Source organism: Toxotes jaculatrix, chromosome 9, assembly GCF_017976425.1.
Source record: "Toxotes jaculatrix isolate fToxJac2 chromosome 9, fToxJac2.pri, whole genome shotgun sequence".
In the NCBI taxonomy this organism is placed as follows: Eukaryota; Metazoa; Chordata; class Actinopteri; family Toxotidae; genus Toxotes; species Toxotes jaculatrix.
Genome location: NC_054402.1, coordinates 7,198,405 through 7,218,173, shown reverse-complemented (window position 1 = coordinate 7,218,173; position 19,769 = coordinate 7,198,405). Strand labels below are relative to the sequence as shown.

At 42.2% G+C, this 19,769-nt stretch overlaps 1 protein-coding gene across 1 annotated transcript in view; it reads left to right on the top strand.

The window, feature by feature from the left end:
• The window catches only part of LOC121187411 (protocadherin-16-like), a 77,243-nt gene extending 61,605 nt beyond the window's left edge, over positions 1-15,638 (top strand). Inside the window, exons 7-21 of the mRNA XM_041046626.1 lie at positions 135-322; positions 417-513; positions 1,045-1,202; positions 2,625-3,471; positions 5,510-5,749; positions 6,709-6,834; positions 6,994-7,203; positions 7,309-8,175; positions 8,312-8,425; positions 8,507-8,718; positions 9,041-9,192; positions 9,723-9,853; positions 10,166-10,452; positions 10,567-10,708; positions 11,236-15,638. Of these exons, the coding sequence (XP_040902560.1) occupies positions 135-322; positions 417-513; positions 1,045-1,202; positions 2,625-3,471; positions 5,510-5,749; positions 6,709-6,834; positions 6,994-7,203; positions 7,309-8,175; positions 8,312-8,425; positions 8,507-8,718; positions 9,041-9,192; positions 9,723-9,853; positions 10,166-10,452; positions 10,567-10,708; positions 11,236-13,826 (6,362 nt within the window). The 3' untranslated portion in view covers positions 13,827-15,638. The remainder of the gene's footprint in view (positions 1-134; positions 323-416; positions 514-1,044; positions 1,203-2,624; positions 3,472-5,509; positions 5,750-6,708; positions 6,835-6,993; positions 7,204-7,308; positions 8,176-8,311; positions 8,426-8,506; positions 8,719-9,040; positions 9,193-9,722; positions 9,854-10,165; positions 10,453-10,566; positions 10,709-11,235) is intronic.
• The last annotated feature ends 4,131 nt before the right edge of the window (positions 15,639-19,769 follow it).

Below are 19,769 nucleotides of genomic sequence, written 5' to 3'. Positions count from 1 at the left end.
CACACTGTGCATGTCTGTTACTTGTATGTCATTGATCAAAGCCTGCTGGCTCTTTAGTCTCTCATCATTATTCCAGTGCTCTGGACTAGTGCCTCAGCATAAAATCCCTCTCATCTACCCACTTCTCTCCCCAGGTGAGATCAGTACAAGGACGACTCTGGACAGAGAGCAGCAGTCTAGTTACCAGCTGGTGGTTGTGGTACAAGACGGAGGCTCACCCGCTCGTAGCGCCACAGGCACAGCCTTCATCACTGTCCTGGATGACAACGATAATGACCCAGCTTTTACTCTCAGCCAGTCAGGCAAAAACCTCCTCATACAGGTGATGCCACAAAAACAGACAGGCAGAAGATTTTTAAAAAAATGAAATGTCTTTCATGTCTTCAGTGATATCTCTTTGGTCTTTTAACCCATAGGTGACAGAAGGCCAGTCATCTGGGGTTTTACTGGGCACGTTGCAAGCCAAAGACCCTGATGAAGGGGAGAATGGCACTGTATTCTACTCTTTGTCAGGTACAGTAACTGCAGGAAGTAAAGAGAGTGCACAATCTGTGCACAATAATTATTGAAAGATGTATCATAGGTATGTAAATGAGCATAATTGGTTTAAGAACGTGGTAGTAGTCCTTGAGTTGTCCTGATAATGGATGAACGCCATAAAGCATATCAGGACACCTATAAGGGCATTTGGCCACCTACTCAGAAGAAAGGTTTCTGTTGTTTAATTTATTTTATTTTTAATTTTTTTTTTTAAATTTGTTTATTTCACTGTCTTGTCTTCTGCTTGTTTCAGTGTGTTTTACTTTGTTGTTTTAGCATAAAGTACTTTTTAACTGTGTTTAGACAAGCACTGTGTAAATAAAATAGATCATCACTGGTATCCATGCGTGTAAATGCCGTAAACAAATGACACCATAGTTGAGTCGATTAGTAACTTAGGTCTAAAAATGGCTTTGACTTAATGCAGAGAAAATGCTACAACTGGCTGGCCGGGTTTGTGTATTCAGCCCTCCCACTCTCTCCCTGACTCTCTGTCTCTCGCAGGTCCCAGAGCTGAGCGTTTCTCTTTAAACCCAAACACTGGTGAGCTGCGTTCATCATCTCCTCTCAGCCACTCAGAGCGAGCCGAGTACACTCTGACGGTGACAGCCACTGACAGAGGACTGCCCCCTCGCAGCACCTCCTGCTCCCTCACCATTCAGGTTAGACTTCCACTGGACCCTGGCCAGCACAAACACCCTCACTGCTCGCCTATTTAATATCAAAGAATGGACTCAGGGTTGAGAGGATCCATGTCTCTGGGCCCCTCAGACTAGCTGCAGACACATCAGCCTCACTTCTGACAAGCTTCCCTCCCATCCCCTCCCTTTTCTTCCCCTGTGAATTTTCAAAAGGGAAATTTCTATCTGAAATGGAAAGGTGGGTCTGAATCAAATACTCCCAGCTGGCTTGTGATGAGGCCCAGCTGTAGACTGCTCTGATCAAGGTCATACTCAGTGACTTCAACACTTTTTTTAATACAGTAGCTCTTTTTGCGAAGAGAGGCAGGGCTATACACTCACGTAAAACACAGCATCAAGTAATTCAGTTATTATTTAATATAGAACAGAAAACCGACACAATGGAAGAACCCTGGAAGGAATGTAGATTTATAGGTTCCAGGAAAATAGAGTTGCCATGTAAACAGCCCCAGTAAGTTTCAGTTCAGCTTTCCTCCATTCCATCAACAAAAAAATGAAAGTCATAATTATTGGTTAATTGGATTAAACAGTGCAGTGTTGTTCTTGCCCGCTGACGTATTTCTATAATTTCCTTCAATCATCTTTTCAGACTGATTTACTAAATCCATCAATGATAGGATGGGACTCTACCAATTTATTTCTGGAACACTTCTTTTCCATCTAATGTGGAACCAATTTACAGCGTGTCATGTAAGATTTCACAACAAACACAGCTTATTTTTTGAGTGCCTACTTACTGTGGGAATTGTGCTGTAGGATGCAGTGCTAGAGTATCCAGATCACCCCTTCAGCTTACTTATCAATAACGCTGCTGAAGATTTGATCAGCAAAGCCTCCACACCTCCCTCTCCCTTTTTCAGCTACTTAATCCAAAAATCTTTTATTAAAACAATGTGTCATATGTTACTTATGGTGCTCCTTCCATACAACGGAGAGAAGTAATAATGTCATAGTCTTTGAAGACATTTGAACTGCTCATCAAAGGAAGTGTAAAGCTATACACAGTACAGGAATATGTCCCAGTGCTAAATTCAGCCCCTCTCACCATATCCGTCTCTGATTGTGTTACTTTTATCATCTATTATTTTTCCTGGCAGAGATTTAAGCATCAGATTAAGTGTGATTAATGTTAGCAGGCGTGTTATTCAAGTCTATAAAAACCTCTTGTAACTGGTTTCATTTATTCCCAGTGAACACATACAGTACAAGAGGGTGGAGTGGTCAAAATCTGGTTTTGCTTTGCCTAAAATCCATGAAATATTTTCTTTCTTTGTATTGCAAATTGTAAACTGAAGTTGCCACCAGGAATCTGAATGAAGAATTAGATCCACTGTCATGTTGCTTTGTCCTCAAATAGACATACGGTGTTTTTCTTCACTGCAGGTTCTCAGCATTAACAGACCTACTTCTAAGACCAATTCACACTCCATATCTTTCAACTCTGTGGAGGAAGCCAAGCCTGGCTCTGTTATTGGCTCAGTCCGCCTCCGTGACAGAGAAACCCCAGAGGAAGGGGAGGTGACCTACACAGTGGTTGGGGGTACTGACCGAGATGGAACCTTTGTTGTAGACCGTCAGACTGGAGACGTGTACCTGGCTCGCCCCCTTGACTATGAGCGAGATGCACGCTACACCCTGGAGATTGAGGTGGATGACTTCTCTCAGGCCCCTCCTAGCAGCACCCTTGTCCACTTGGACATTGATGTAGAGGACAGTAATGACCACGCCCCTCAGTTCCCAGAGGACCCAGTCACTATCGTCATCTCTGAGAGTATGGAACCTGGCTCTTCTATCTACACTTTCCAGGCCATGGATGAAGATGGCAGTGGGCCCAACAGTGAGCTGAGGTACTCCATTCTTCACCAGTTGCCAAACACCCCTGGCCTACTAAACCTCGACCCTTCCTCTGGGGTTCTCTCCTTGGGCCAGGAGCTTGACCACGAGGTCACCTCCAACCTGATCCTGGTTGTAAAGGCAACAGACTCTGCCCTCGATCCCAGCCAGAGGCGCTGGGGTTCTGTCACGGCGAGGGTGTATGTAACAGACGAGAACGACAATTCACCAGTGTTCAGCTCACCAACAGCTGTCAGTGTGATGGAAGACCAGCCGGTGGGCTTTGTGGCGTTATATGTCATGGCCAGAGATGCAGACCAAGGAGAGAATGGTAGAGTGACCTACAGCATCCAGTCAGGCAACACTGGAGGAACATTCAGCCTCAACCCAAACACTGGTAAGTTAAATATAATTGTTCTGTTTCTTTGCATTAATAATACAAAATTTTTCAGTTTCTTCTCTATCTGTGTATTTCCAGCACCTGGAAATTACTGTGTCAAGCTGAAATACTTTCTGTTTAAGTGAACGGGAAAATCCGTATCCATTCACCTCTGTCTTACTTTTTGAAGCATTTGTGGCACAGCTAAATTTTACTTTGCATTGCATGTGTGTTCACCTTTCCACACAGCCTCCACCACAATCGCCAAACTTCCCCTTCCATAAACACACAAACTCTCAAAATACTCTGCTTACTTGTAAGTACAGCACAACTCTTGCTTCACCTTTCATGACTTATTTCTCTCAGTTGGAGGCCAGACAGACAGAGCAGCCTGCCAAATATTAAACACACACGAACACACACACACTTACATGCACTAGCATACACATGCACACACAACCCATCATCTGCTATTGTGGATCTATTCCCATGAAAGACCAAAGAGCCTCCTGCTCGGGCTTCTGGGAACCATTAGAGAAGGGATCAGTTACGCGTGTTTATGTGTACGCACGTGTGTCTGTGTGTGTAGGCATGCACATATGTGTGTGTGTACTTGCATGAGACTCTGTCACTTAGTCAACACTGACCTTGGGCTATTTGGTCCTGTGGGCTTTGTTGTGATGTTTGAGACACGTGTCAATGTTGGCTCCGCCTTCCCCCTTCAAGTCACCAACCAGGATGCCCCCCGGAGCAGCTTGGGGATGGAAACGTTCAGGGTCTGTCATGCATGTCACTTCTGCTTCAGCCCACTATGTGCACTCATCTTGAAGTCTTTTCATGCACAGTGGTTATTTGTTAGAATCATGACAGAGTTAATCCTCTGAGCACCTGGTTTGCTCCTGTTTTGGGGTCAGTGACCAGAGACCTGGGACCATCGCTACACACTCTGTTTTCATTACTTTGGCATTACAGTTAACCACAACAGAGAAAACTACCAAGCTATTATTAGGAGTCTATAAAGTCACGGAGTGAGATACATTCCCATCACTCATTGTCAGAAGGGAGGCTATTAATATTACTTTTGGAGCAAAGGGGGAATGCAGTGGTGATATGGAGAATTACCTCTCTGTAAAAGGCAACACCATTCAGGGATTAACACATCAAATGTTGATAAATGACTTCTGCATGTAAGACAAGAAAGATGTGTTTGTTGTCTGAGCAACCTCAGCTAACCCATACACTGCAGTCCAAAGTGTTGGCGCCACAAACCCCACATAGGCTTAAGATGTTGGAATTGAAAACATCCAAAATAAAAACTTTCCCCTGTTTCCCACTGTTTTTTTCTGCCCATGTGTTATCAGTGACCAGGGATAGGACAGGATCACAGAGGAGTCAGATTTGGTGAAAATATTCCAGCCTGTAACTCCTACCAGATTAAAAGCTTAGGGGTAAGTTATCTCAGACCTAGCAAGATACAAAGTGAAAAACATACAAAAAAAAAGGTTAAAACCAAAACAGCCCTGGCCCCCTCTTTCTTTAACAGTTGCAGCTCATTTTAAAGCATGAAATTGAAATTGAATCAATGCAAGCTCTACCCTCTTAGGGCAGGATAATGAAAAGGCAAGGGTGCCCCTAATTTCTACGGAGCACGGCAGGCCTGGCTGTTGCGTGTCTAGAGCGTGTGTTTACTGCTTCTCTTTCGATGGCTGCGGCATTCTCCAATGGAAAATCTCGTAAACTGTGGCCAGACCGTTGGGCTGTTACAGCAGTGGTGGTGGTGGTAGCACTCAGGTAGGCAGAGCTGTGTGTGTGGAGGAGATTAGCTCTGATTTGGCCCTCACACGGCAACTTTTCACACTTGCTTTTTAAATCACTTGACTACACACAACCGTGGAAAGTGGCATGTTTTATTGCCTTTGATAGCATGCTTTCATACTGTAGTTGTCGTGTGTAACTGCCTCTGGGAAACAGGCTGTAATAAAGTACACCCACCCCACACCCTCCCGCACACAGGAAATCTCTTCTCACATTTCACCCCTGATTCATCTCTCTACAGGCTCTCTGTCTATTTTCAAACCTCTGGACCGTGAGGAGCAGGACATCTTTAACCTCACAATAATCGCTGAGGATCATGGGATACCCCAACACTCGTCGAGCCAGCTGCTGTGTGTCCATGTGATTGATGTTAATGATGAGGTGCCCTGGTTTGAAGAGAGCCAGTACGAAGCCCAGATCTCTGAGAACCAGCCTCCAGGAACTAGTGTGTTGACAGTATCCGCCTCTGATCTGGATCAAGGTGAGACATACAGTGTGCGCTCACTCAGTTACTGTAGCTTTGGTTCATATAATCCTATTGTTTAATCAACAATGCTTCATTGTGAGCACTGATTTGGTAATTTGCAGTTCAAAATAAGGTTAGATTAAAACTCGGCTGGAAAGCAAAATTTGGTTGGAAAGTTTGTTTTAAACATCTAAGTTACATAAAGCCCTTGTTTCAATTTCATTTAAATGACTGTATTTTCATGTGAAAAAGGTCCTAACTACATGTTGAAATATATTCATAGAAATTCTGATTATACAGCACTCTACTGGTTACATGAAACCTGAACATCTAAAAAAACTTTTCTGCCAAATTTAGCCTGGTTTTAGCCAAAACACAGGCATCCTTTGAATTGCAAATTACTTAAATCATGCTGTTTGTATGTGTGTGTGTATGTGGATTATGTCTTAACAGATACCAAACTGTGCTGCTTCAGCACAAAGTCAAAATGCCTGTAATTATTCTCAGCCTTCATGAGCTGAATATGTGTTCACATTACAGACATTAACAGTTGTTTTTAATTGAGGACTACACAGGAGAGTGGGGGAGGGGTCACGGAAAGGGAGCATTCCCTTGGACTTAGTCAGAAGCACATAAAACAGAAGGATTATAAACTTTCTCTCCAAAAGCAATTAGTGAAGTAAACAGGTGAGGTTGCCAGACTTCTTTCTGTTAGCACGCAATCTGGCATCCAGACACCTGAGGGAGGGCCGTCACTGCCAATTGCTTAGGCAGCAAAACTAATGACAAACAAACAAATAAGTATACAAGCTATTAGCAAGAGCTAATAGCTTCTAAATTATGGTTTCTGTCAAGTATTTACAGGTCATAGGAATCAGTTTCTTTGAGCTTTGGTAACATTTTGTTATTGATTTAAGTTTTTTACGATTCATTTTTAAGTTAAAGCATAGCCCACTTTGTGTGTTTCGCTGCAGGATCCAATGGGCAGGTAACATATGGTGGTATCTCAGAGAAGGGTTTCCACATCAACCCAGTGACAGGTGTCATAACAACCACTACGTTGCTGGACCGGGAGCTCCAGGAATACTACACAGTGACAGGTACTGCCCTCTAACTGCCGTACACTATGACAGATAAAACATGACTACGTTGAGATACATAATATAAAGAGTTGTTTTCTAATTTTTCTAATTATTTGTGTGGTATTCATTATCCAAAATCAACACTAATACTGTTATGTTTGTCTTCTGTTTTGCCAGTTTATGCAAAAGATGGAGGCTTTCCACCCAACTATGCCAAAGCAACAGTGAGGATCAGAGTGCTTGATGAGAATGACAACGTCCCTGTCTTTGGACGTCTCTACTATAGCATAGAGGTGCCTGAAAACTTGGACGCATTACCTCTGTTTACTCTCAGAGCCACTGATCCAGATGCAGGAGACAGTGGGGAGAAGAACTATAGAATTACAGGTGAGACTTTGTTGTGATGTACCATTCAGTTTCTAATCAATCATCTCAATAACCAAATCTTGTTAATTTCTGTTACTTTTCCATTTGCAATTGCTTTCCTTGCAGCTGGAGATCCATCGGGAGACTTCCTCTTGGACAGACGATCAGGTGTGCTGTCCACGTCAAGGCCTCTGGATCGGGAGAAGAGGGCTGGGTACACGCTAACAGTCACAGCTCAGGACCAGGGCCATCCTCCCCTCAGCAGCACCACCACTGTGGAGGTTACTGTTCTGGACATCAATGACCACAGCCCCCAGTTTCAGAGCAGCAGCTACACTGCAGACATTTCAGAAGATGTGCCCATTGGATCACTGGTCCTGGAGGTGAAAGCCATTGACCTGGACCAGGGCCCCAACAGTCAGGTGCTGTACTTTCTGAGCCGTGGCTCACAGAGCATGTTCATCATAGATCAGAACACAGGCCGCATTATCACAGCAGCTCCCCTAGACAGAGAGAGAACTGCCTCTTACACCTTTGAGGTGTGTGCCACTGACTCCTCCCCAGCAAACCCACGTAACTCCACTGCTCAGGTGACTGTCTACATTCAGGATGTGAACGACAATGCCCCCTTCTTCATTCAGGACCCACTTATTGTAAACATCTCTGCCAGCAGTGTGTCTAGCCGCCGAGTGCTCGCCACCATGAGGGCAGAGGACAAGGACTTTGGGGCTAATGGCTCTGTCTTTTATCGTTTTGCTAACCCTGTGAGGGGCTTCACCATTAATTCACTAACCGGGGACATCCAGGCTACAGAGAAGCTGCAGATTCTGACCCAAAGCCAGAGGACTTTGATAGTTCAGGCTATGGACCAGGGCAACCCGGCTCAGTCTTCCCTTGGGGTTGTTATCATTTATATTAGGGAACAGAGCTACAGGGGGATTCGCTTCTCTCGCACAGCTAGAGATGTCAGTCTGCAAGAGAACGCTGCTAAAGGTTTGTGTGATATCATAATTTCAACCTTTTTACTTGGAAATTTGTGAATTTAAAAGTAAAAAATAACTGGAAGAGGAATGGAAATTAAAAAAGTAGCAGTAAAATGTTTCAACAGAGCATGCTTTTCACCTCATAGGCACAGTGGTAACACAGACTCAGGCCCAGTACCCTGATGGCTCTCAGACTGGTATCAGCTACAGTATTTTCAGTGGAAACAGAATGCAGTCTTTTGGAATTAACTCTATTACTGGTAAGTGCAGAGATACAATATACACTACAAAAATATTTTTCCCTTTTTCTACAGTGACTGATTGTTATTTTTGTGAATTAGGTGAAATATGGGTCGAGAAATCTGAAGGGCTAGACTTTGAGGAGACCCCGAAACTCCGCCTTGTGGTGAAAGCTGAGACAGCATCCTCCAGCTCCTACATGGCTGTCAACTTAATCCTGCAGGACGTCAATGACAACTTGCCACGCTTCCAACTCCAGAACTATGTAGCCTACATTAGAGAGGCGCAGGGCTACGATTTTCCCATTATCCAGGTGCAGTAGCCTGTCCCCCACATGTTTATTATGATTGGCCGTTGTTTAAGTGTGAAGTTGCAGAATAGAAAAGCACTCAAGCTTCAGAAATCTGGATAGTTTCAGCACTGTAGAGAAATGACTCTGTTCATTTGGCTATGTTCTCAGTGTCCCAGCTGAATATATAGAATAATTTTTGTCATGAAGCCAGATCCATGTAGCCCATTTTTATGAACTCTTGACTTCCAAGTCCAATATTACTCACTAGTTCATGTTACACTGAAACAGCTGTGTCAAATATTTCTATATTTTCATTACTAAAATGGGGCGGTAATTTCCTCAGGTTGTGGCAGATGACCTGGACCAGGGTCAAAATGGTCAGGTGACCTACTCTATCAGGTCATCATCCATGAGTGGCTTGTTTAAGATAGACCCACTGACTGGCAGCATCACCACTGCAGCCATAATGGACAGAGAGATCTGGACCCAAACAAAGTGAGTTTTTCTCTTTTTTTCCCTCTCTGTCTGTGCATCCTGTCGTGTGGTTCCCCTCTGTGGTTATTTACATTGCCTCTAAAAGGAGTATATCAATTTAAACCAAATTGGCGTTGGATTCTATGTTTCCAAGTTTCAGCTGCAAGAAGAAAGTATTCTCTTTTTTTTAGCAAGGACTGCTCAGAAAATGGTTCCAATTATAAAAAGAGAACAGAAAAAATGGGAGAAAATGCACATGCACTGATGATCATATTCAGAGCCTATCAAAATCATGTTTGCCTTGAGGACGGTGTTTTAAAATCAGATTTTAAACAAATCTAGTTTTATTGATTTTTTTTTTTTTTAAATCTGATTATTTTTTAATTTTTGCATGGAAACAGTGAGCCATATTTATTGTTTAGAAAGAAGGTATCTTCTAATGCTCACTCTGTAACAAAAAGAGGCTGGTCTTGGTGGGGGGTGAAACATTACGCAACCACATTCATAAAAAGTTACATGTTCAGACAGTGACATTCATTTTGTGGCACCAGGCTTGTTGTTACGGCAACAGACCGGGGAACACCTCGACTGGCTGGCTCTGCAACCCTCACTGTGATCATCATCGACCTCAACGACAACAGTCCCATGATTCCTCTACCTCGGGAGATCCGTGTGCCTGAGGGTAAGTCAGCTTCACAGGGGAAGCGAGTCCAGTGATCTTATCATAAAGCCTCACCTCACCCTGCCTGGCAGCTCACTCAGCCGGGCTCAGTGAGAAATGTCTGACCCTATTATGAAACAAGCTATTGCCAAGTTCCTCTGTTCATTTCCTGTCTATTAGATCAAGGCTTTCCAGAACAGGATATTTCTTAATAAAGAGCAAAAAAAAATTTTTTTTTTTTTAAACTTAGGGTCTCTATGCTTCATTTCAGCTACAACCTAAATATTTGCTCTTCTTCTCCTGCCTTCCCACTTTATTATCACACATATACAGATACTCTGATTGGCACAGTTATCACCCAGGTAACAGGGAATGATGTGGACTCGGGGCCAGCCCTCTCTTACACATTACACTTGGATACAAACAGCCAAGGCATGTTTGGGATTCATCGTTATGGAGGAGGAGTGTCTCTGACTGGCCCTCTGGACTATGAGGAAAGGACATGGTACACTCTGACTGTCCGCTCATCTGACTCTAAACATCAAAGTGAGGCTAACCTTACTGTGCTGGTGGATGATGTGAATGATAACGCCCCCACCTTTACCCAAGACTTGTATCAGGTACAGCTCCCCTCACACATGCATACACACATTTTAAAATATTGACATATTTGTTAAATTGCTTAAGTATCTGTAATTGATAAAGATACATTTACATTATGTTTTTCTCTTAAGGTGACTGTATCAGAGCACCTCCCAGCAGGCAGTGCAGTCCTCACAGTAACAGCCACTGACCGTGACTCTGGGGAGAATGGGAAGATTACATACAGAGTCATGTCATCAACTCGGGGCGTCTTCTACATTGACCCAAGCAACGGTAAGATTATTGTGTGCACATTTATTCTTGTTTAAAACCATTTTCTAACCAGAGCTCCCCTTAATTACCCTTCATAAAAATGTTATCCTCTAAGGCTCTAGTTGAAAGCACATTTGGGGTTTGGACGTATTTGCAACAGGCATTGCAAAATATTTAATCATTTTGTTCATTACAAGTCAGTGAAAGCCAGATTTAATGTTATTTGCCCGAGATGTTTTGCTTGAGATAGCATCTAAAAATAAGTGTGTTACAAAGAAGGAATCTTTTTGCCTCAAGGTATTCTGTCCCTTATTCAAGTGCAGGTCCTTTCCTCAAAGAATGTTCCATCAAACATAATGTGCTCAAACCTGCTGCAGTGTTTTTACAAATGTAATTGTGTTTCGATTATTTATTTGAACCATCCATTGGTATTTCTATTAGAGCAAACCACCCAGACTAATGAACCACTGATAATTAATATGATGAGCTCTAGACAGAAGATTAAAATTAAGTTGCTCTTTTTATGACCATGCTGTGTTTCCTCACAGGAACTCTGTTCATCAACCAAAAAACAGAGTTTGACTTTGAGAATCCCTCCATCCTGGTGGTAATTGAGGCACGGGACCAGGGCACTCCACCCCTTTCATCCATTGCCACTGTCCAGGTACAGGTGTCCGATGTCAATGACAACGCCCCCATCTTCCACCAGTCTGAGTACAGAGCCACTGTGTCTGAAGATGGGCTTCCTGGATCAACTGTTCTGATCTTAGAAGCCGTAGATGGAGACCTGTCTCGGGACAACTGTGGTTTTGATTTTGCCATTGCCAGTGGCAACTCAGGTAATGCCTTCCAGATTGAGAGCAGCGTGCGCTTCTTGGAAGGGCAGGGCTTCCAGACAGTGGGCAGCCTGATCCTGGTGGAGAAGCTGGACTTTGAAGCAGTGCCAAGTTATAACCTTACTGTTGTTGTATCAGATCGTGGAATCCCTCAACGTAGCTCCAGCGTGCCTATCCTTATCAGTGTTTCAGATGCCAATGACAACCCTCCAGCTTTCAGCAGAGCAGAGTATAGTGTGGTGCTGAGTGAAGGTGCGGCAGCAGGTACAGAGATCTTGCATCTATCTGCCACAGATCCAGACTCTGCTGCCAATGGAGAAGTGCAGTACTCCATAAGCTCAGGGGACGAGACAGACCTTTTCCAGGTGGACCAGTGGACCGGAGCCTTGAGGCTGCAGCGACCTCTGGACAGTGAGAGACAGTCGAACCATATGATTGTTGTTCAGGCTACTGATGGCCAAGGGCACTATGCTTTGGCCCCAGTCAGTATTGAGGTGAAGGACATCAACGATAACCGGCCCTTCTTTCCCCTCAAACTAGTAACTGCTAGCATCAGGGAAAACCAGCCCCAGAATGCCTTAGTCACCATGCTGCATGCAATCGACCATGACAGAGGTGTTTTTGGACAGTTGAGGTACTACATGTTAGACAGCTCTAAAGAGGGAAGAGAGGCCTTCCTCATCAACCAAACTTCAGGAGAAGTATGGACTCGCTCTACTTTTGACTTTGAGAAGGTAACCTCCTTCCATTTTGTGGCTGTTGCCATGGATACTGGCAACTATTCTGCCACTGTAACAGTGCAGGTTTACGTTACGGGGGAAGATGAATATGATCCTGTTTTCACATCTTCAGAGTTCTCATTCGAAGTGCCTGAGGGAGCAAAGAAAGGCCAGATCATTGGCAAAGTACAAGCCAGAGATGAGGATGGAGGCGTGGATGGCATTGTCCTCTACTCTCTAGCAGACAGTTCGCCTTATTTTGAAGTCAATAAATCAACAGGAGCAATTTCCTTAAAGATGGACAGCTACAGTAGACATGTTAGTCGCTCTAAAAGAGAGGTGCGTCTGATGACGCTGGACGTGACTGCTCACAGCCCTCTGGAGACGTCGCGCATAGCAGTGGCTAAAGTTACCGTCGATGTGACCCACACATCTTTTGGTCTCACTACAGATATGAATATGCTGCTTATCAGCGTCATTGCAGTTTCACTTGGGACCATAGTTATACTAATAATAATTGCCGTGGCATTATTTTTTGTTAAATTGAGACGTCAGAAGAAGAAGCAAAAAGCACACGGACGAACACCGACATCAGGCACTATGCTGCATAAGCTTGAGGAAACAAAAATAACAGCAACTGAAATGATTTACCATCAGACCCTTCCTGGATACACAGCTGGTCAAAGTGGCAGCGTTGGGGGTCCATACACTCGTGGAGGATCCCTGGATCCCTCTCACTCCAGTGGGCGTGGCTCTGCAGAGGCAGAGGCAGCAGAAGATGATGAGATCAGAATGATTAATGAATACCCACGAGTGTCAAGTATCTCCTCTTCCATGCAAGAACGCATCTCTGCCCGAGGTCCAGACTCTGGAATCCAACAGGATGCAGATCAGCTATCGGACGTGTCCTGTGAGCCTTCCATAGACTGGTTCAAAGGGAAGAAACTGGGCAGTCTGAATGGTACTTTATTAGCTGGCCAGGTGCCAGTTTACAGGGATGAGGGGGTTGGGTATGTGGGCGTGGGACGGGGACTTAGCATCTCCCACCCTAAAGACTATACTTTCCCAGAGGATGGAAAGCCTGCTGTGGATGGCTCCCTGACAGCCATTGTGGCCAGTGATGAGGAATTGAGGGGCAGCTATAACTGGGACTACCTGCTAAACTGGTGTCCCCAGTTCCAACCCTTAGCTAACGTTTTTACTGAAATAGCACGTTTAAAAGATGAAACGGCTCCCCCTCATCCTCGTAGATCATTTAATCACAAAGCAAAGGCAGAGCCAAGAATCGACCCCCCACCTCTCATAACCTCTGTGGCCCACCCAGGGGCCAAAACTGTACCTCCAAAGCCTGCCGTAGGGAGGACGTTCCCCCACTTGGCTTCTTTACGAAGATCTCCCATCAGGGGCGAGGGATCCATCTCCTCGGTTGCCATGTCTCCAAGTTTTTCTCCCTCTCTCTCACCACTGGCAGCACGTTCTCCTGCAATCACGCCCTTCAGTGTCTCACAGGGCCCCTCCGCATCCATGATCAGCACAACTGAACACAATTTGGAACACATCGAGGAGGCAGAGTTGAGGATTTAAATTCTAAAGACAAATCTTAAAGGTGAATTAAAACTGAGTCATTGCTGTCACAGACTTATTCTACTGTATGACCACAGGGGCTGCAACCTGAAACAAGTAAATGCTAGTCTCTTTTCGACTCTCCTTCCTACGGCAACAAGTACACAAGGTTATACTAAGAAGTCCAAATAGCTGAAGTGGTGCTTACTGGAAAAACTCAACTACATGACTAACAGGCCAAAATGGACCATGCCTTTTTTATGTGTGAAAGAAACCTTATTCTTCTGTTGATCAGTGTTAATTTGCACATCCAAATAGGGATTCATACATGATGTCAATATTTTGTAAAAAAGCATTGTCTATATTTTTATACTTCTATGTGGTTTCTGACAAGAAATGGCATTAAAGTGTCAAAAATGGTTGCTAAAACCTGAGAATATATTTCTATATTTGTATATTTGTAGCTTGTACTGTATACTTGTTTGTACTGTAAGTTGGTTTTATGTCCTGTAATTCTTAACTTTGTGGTTTTAAGCTCTTCATTAATGCTTTATGAATTGGGATTTTTTTGTAACAGATTATTGTAAATATTTATAGAAGAAGAGACACTTGCTTGAACAAATGAAACATCAGTCAGAATAGCGAATTGTGTGATCAGATTTTCTACAGATCCAGTGTTTGATCTCACATCAAAAGGTAATCATGAATGTGAATTGCTGAAAAGTTGTCTTAGTCCTCAACACATGTCCCTTCATTTTCTGCAAAGGTAAATGAAACTTGACATCCAATGATCCTGTCCTTCAGGTGCCCTGGCTTTAATTTCTCACTACGAGCCTTACTGCTTTTCATTTTGCATTGTAAAAATAATTCATGTGATGCAGAACATTGAGCAGCTATGTATGTAAAACAGCAGCCTAATCATTCCAGAGAATGTAAGCAGATCTTGGTCATTTGTCTACTCATTTAATGTGTATCAGTAAAATATTAAAAAAGCATTACTTAAGCTCTAAATCAGTGCTATGTTGACACTGAAATTTGCAACAGGTTTTCTGTCCAGATATTTTTTTTTATTGTACAGATTTACAGCCAAACTGTAATGAATGTTATTTTGGACCACATTTGTCCCCTCTTTTCAACAGCACTATAAAGAATCCTAAATGGATTAATAAATTTTACATATGGTATGATGGAAGGATGAAAAGGTGTATATTTATGAATGTTCAAACCCTACCAGAGAATGTTTGCTCATTAATGAGAAGAAATTCATGTCACGTACATGTTCAGCCATAATTCACATAATGCTTGTACGCAGATGCCTACGCCATAAATATATTCATGATCATAATTGTGTTTTTGGCAGCCTTTACAAAATAAAATGATGTGTAAATTTGAATTAATAACTACCTAGAGCTCTGTTTTTGCCTAAATGCCGATTCCTGTCCCTCCAATTATTATAAAAGTATTTTGTTTGCTTAATCCCCTGCTTTAGACTCTCCATAACATTATATATTAAGCAACACTAACATTTTACAGTATTTTTTTTATTTATTACATAGGTAGACCTCAGAAGCTGAGAGATTTGATAAATTATTTACAAGGATGCTATTTTGACCATGGCCAAATATACATGAACACTACCTATTTGATAGAATGAAGGTACCTTGTTGTTTGTATTGTTTTGTACTGAACAGTATTACCTGCCACTTACATTTCATGTTTGTCCAGACTATTTGTATAATGGTGCCATAAAGAAGAAAAAGAAATTCCTCCACATGTTCTTGCATATCATTCTAGGCTTGTCCAGAGAAATGTTTTGAGCAAAGTGCCTGATTAAAGTACTTATGTGAACACACTGTCGCCTCTGTCCCGTCTTTCTTAGCCCAGAATAATGGTCATGTATGAAAATGAAAAACAGTTATTGTGTGCAGTTAATCCATACATGTATTCAGAGCTGTATGATTTTAGACTACAAGTGAAAGAGCCGAAAGATTGAAGGTGTTGTAAAAAAAAACAACAACAAAACAAAAACAATAAAGTGACATTTACTGAAGCATAAGTCATGAGCAGTGTCCTACCATAAAGGGTGTATATAGTGGACTCCTCTGAGCATTGATGTTTTGTCTATTTAGACACCGTTAGGAGGCTCAACAGCATTTTCTGACATCCCAGATGTCTAAAAAATCTAAATGCAGTAAAATTCACCAGCTCTGCCCTGTAGCCTTGGGCGTATACCTTGTATAAACATTAAAACTCAAAACTCCCTATTGTCTCGGGGCAATCAGATAAATGGTCAAATGCAAGCCTCAGGCAGCCCAGTTCAGTCCCAGTATTGTCCCAATCTTAAGAAAACATATCTCAAATGAACAATATTGGATTTAATGATAGCCATTAAGTGTTATTTAGAAATTGATAGGTATATATGATGCAACACCATCACAATACCATTTCCTTCTGTCTAATGGTCTTGCTGAACCTTTTCCAGCACAGATTAAGACACAACACAAGACGTTGAAATAGCACACACTGGCAACCAAGGACCCACCAGTTGCTTCACATGAAATTCCCAGTTCAGCCTTATTCCATTTGTATGTTGTTTGTCCAGATTAGCTCTGCATTAACATGGAGCCAGCCTTATTTCCATCCTGCCTTTGTGTTCTAAAACCCATCCATCTATTTTGCCAAAAAAAATCTCATTCACACATTGTTTTGCAGCTCAGAAATCATTCATCATGTAATACTGACCACACCAAACCCCAGGTCGAATCTCAGATTTTAATCTTTAAGCATATACAACTGACGTTCGTTCTCACAGCAATTCTTTGATTATTACTACATCTCTGTTAATGTCCATGCACTTTTCTTTGTTATGCTACTTTAGAAATGTCAGTCTATTTTGCGGTTTTTACTAATTGTCTTCAATTTCTATTCCCCAGGTCATATAACACGTAAGCACAACAGGGTAAAGAAAGCAAGTTAAGAAATCTGTGTCTACAAACAGGCTTTAGTATTATTGGAATGTTTTCATATCGTACATAAAACTTCTGTGGTTACAACTTAATACTGGTTCCTAAGTGATACAGTGATGTAACAAAAAAACCAAAAGACTAAAAATTATGATCACTTGTTTTACGCCAATGAACTTTTCAAGAGCAGAAAGTTCAAGTAGTGTAATAATCAAAACATTTCTCTCTAGAAATGCTTTTGTCAGAACTCTTTTGAACTTTTTTACTTTTAATGCTTGTCAAAAACATTGATAAATAGTGTTATTTTTTTAGTGTCCACCCCCACCTGTCATGGGAACTCATTGCATCACTCTCATGCATGTTGCCCAAGGCTGGACAACACTCCTGTTGGCTGATTAAACAGAGCTGAAACTGGACTAGCACTGTTTGTCTGCTCCAAGGCCTGCCTCCAACTGGTTATGGGGCTGAAACCTAAACCCTGTGGTATTCTGAGCAATTACACACACGCTGAGGTGAATTCATGTGAGTATTTTTTGTTCCTGGACTGGAAATATGGGCGGAGCTGGCTGAATTGGACAGCCCGTTGATGATACACACAGCCTCAGTGTCATTGCAGACTCAGGTTATGAGATGAATGCTGTGACCCAAACCAAGCACCTTGGATCAGAAGCCAGTATATACACACAACAGAACTCAGATGATATGAGTAAGAGGGCAAAAGCCAAGTCATTACTCAAAGCTTAAATTAAAGGCTCTGAGTAAACCAAATGAAATCTATCATTTTCCCTTCAACACAAAGTGGATACACAGGAGGCTGCTCTGTTAACATTCAATCTTCTGTGCCAGGCTGCCCTTTTCCTTTCACTGACTGCATCTCTTATAGAGTTGTCAGTGCTGTCATGCTCATATGATACTGAAAGTCCTTGATCTTGCAGTTTTATTCAACAGTTGCTATTCACCTTCATTTATGCTTAGATTCATGTATTTGTTGACATGGATGTTAATCTCATATTTTTGTCTATCGTGACTGTTCATTTGATAAAATTGTCCACATCAGTTGTAGATGTTTGAGAAACACTGATTCTGACATTCGCAAGTTGGAGGAAATGTTATAGAAACCACTGACAACTCGATCCTCTCTCTATTGTGAAATAATGAAAAGTGAAAAGTGTTCAAATTGCCATTTTGGCAGCCTCACACAGATGTAAATAAATCAGTACGTGTGCATGAATATGGCATGTTAGGGTGCTGACAAGTTGAGAAGGAAGTTTACTTTCTGTGCTAACTTTGAGTCGGACTAAATCTTTATGGCCTATTTTCGGACTCTTGTTTTGGTCTCTTGAGAATGTTCTGTATTTCCTGTTTAGTTTGAAATCCTGTTTTAATAGGTACCAATTCCAAGTTTGTTCAGTAATTCCTGGCTTATGTTGAAGTCACGTTACTCTTGTTTTGGTTCTTTAGTGTTTTGTTCTATATGTCTTGTTTTGTTAGAAGTCTTTTTACTTGTGTTCTGTCCCTGGTTAGTTCTGCATTTTCTTATTTTGTAGCCCTAGTCCTTGTGTATCTGTTCCTAGTTCACTTCCTGTCTTTGTCTTGTTTCCCACCTTTGTTGATTGTCTGCCCCACCTTTATGTGATTCACCTGTTGTCTATTAACCTGTGTATCTGAACCTCGTCACTGTCCTAGCCCTTTCTCAGTGTGTCTGTTCTTGTCCTGGAGACTGTGCTTGTCTTTTGTCCGGACCTAGTCTGTGTTCCTGTGCCCAAGTTTGTACCTGTTCTTGCCTCAGTTCATGTTGATTTTGCCTGAGCTTCGTGCCTGTGGACATCTCTGTGTTTGTACCTGTCAGCTGCCTCTTCACCTCTGGAGGAGACTCACCTTCGCCACTGTCGCTGTCTAGCTTCGCCTTCAGAGTGGCTCTGCCGGTCTGGTCACTTTCATGAGCAGCTTCGCCTGTCTGTCTTGCCTCCAGATTGGCCTCCCCAGCATTTCCGCCTGTTTGACCGTCTTCCAGGTTATCCGAGGTCTCCTGTTCCTCTTGTCTGTTCCCTGATTACTGGCCCTTGGGTCCTCTCCACACCCAAGTTTGCAAATACCATAATTTAACTTTAAAAATTTGAAAGCTCTCTCATTTGTATTCTATTTCAGTGTGTTCATTAAGCTACCTGGCTTCATGCTGTTCACGCTTAAAGCTGCTTTTTCACAGAGAGAGGGTCCATCTTTTGAAATCCTTAAACCTGTTGGAATGCAAAAGTCTTATTCATATTGATCAGTTCCACACTTTGATCAAAGAATATGCTAATCAACTAATTTCATGCATTGCTGAATAATTTCCCTTTGTTATTGGCATTTTCACATTTATTTTCCTCATGCAAGTTTCACAGATGTCTGTAAACAAAAGGGGTCTATGAATGTCTGAAGAGGATTTCAGTGTTTTTTCATTAACTTACATCATTGATCAATAGCAGCACCTCAGGAAAAAAAGGTATTAAAGCTTTGGAAAGTCTTTTGTTTCCTGTTTTTAAATTTCATTTCATGCTAGGTTAGAGTTTGATTAATGTTCATCAGTGCAAGTTGTCCATTGGTGCAGGCTCTATTATGTATTTTACCATGTTGTGTATAGTACACACTTGTATACATTTAGTATGTAGTGTAGGATTGGGGCTCAATGTCTGTCTCAACCACTTTGTGGGCAAATGTTGGGGTTGAATTTTTCTAAACATCTGTAAACTTGATGTGATGGAGGCCTGGCTGTGCAAAGCTACATGATGAATTACAAACTTGATCCATTATATAACCAAGAAAGCAATTCTTACATCAAAACAGAGTGCCTGGAAAGGATTGGAAGACATTTAAAATATTTGGAGCTTGTTTATATGTTGATGGGCAGGAAACTTAATTCTTAAACAGAGATACTGAGCAAATGTGAATTCTTGAAATCCCAAAATCTCAACTCTGGTTGCTAATACTTGTTTATTTAATAAACACATTGCAAATGTAT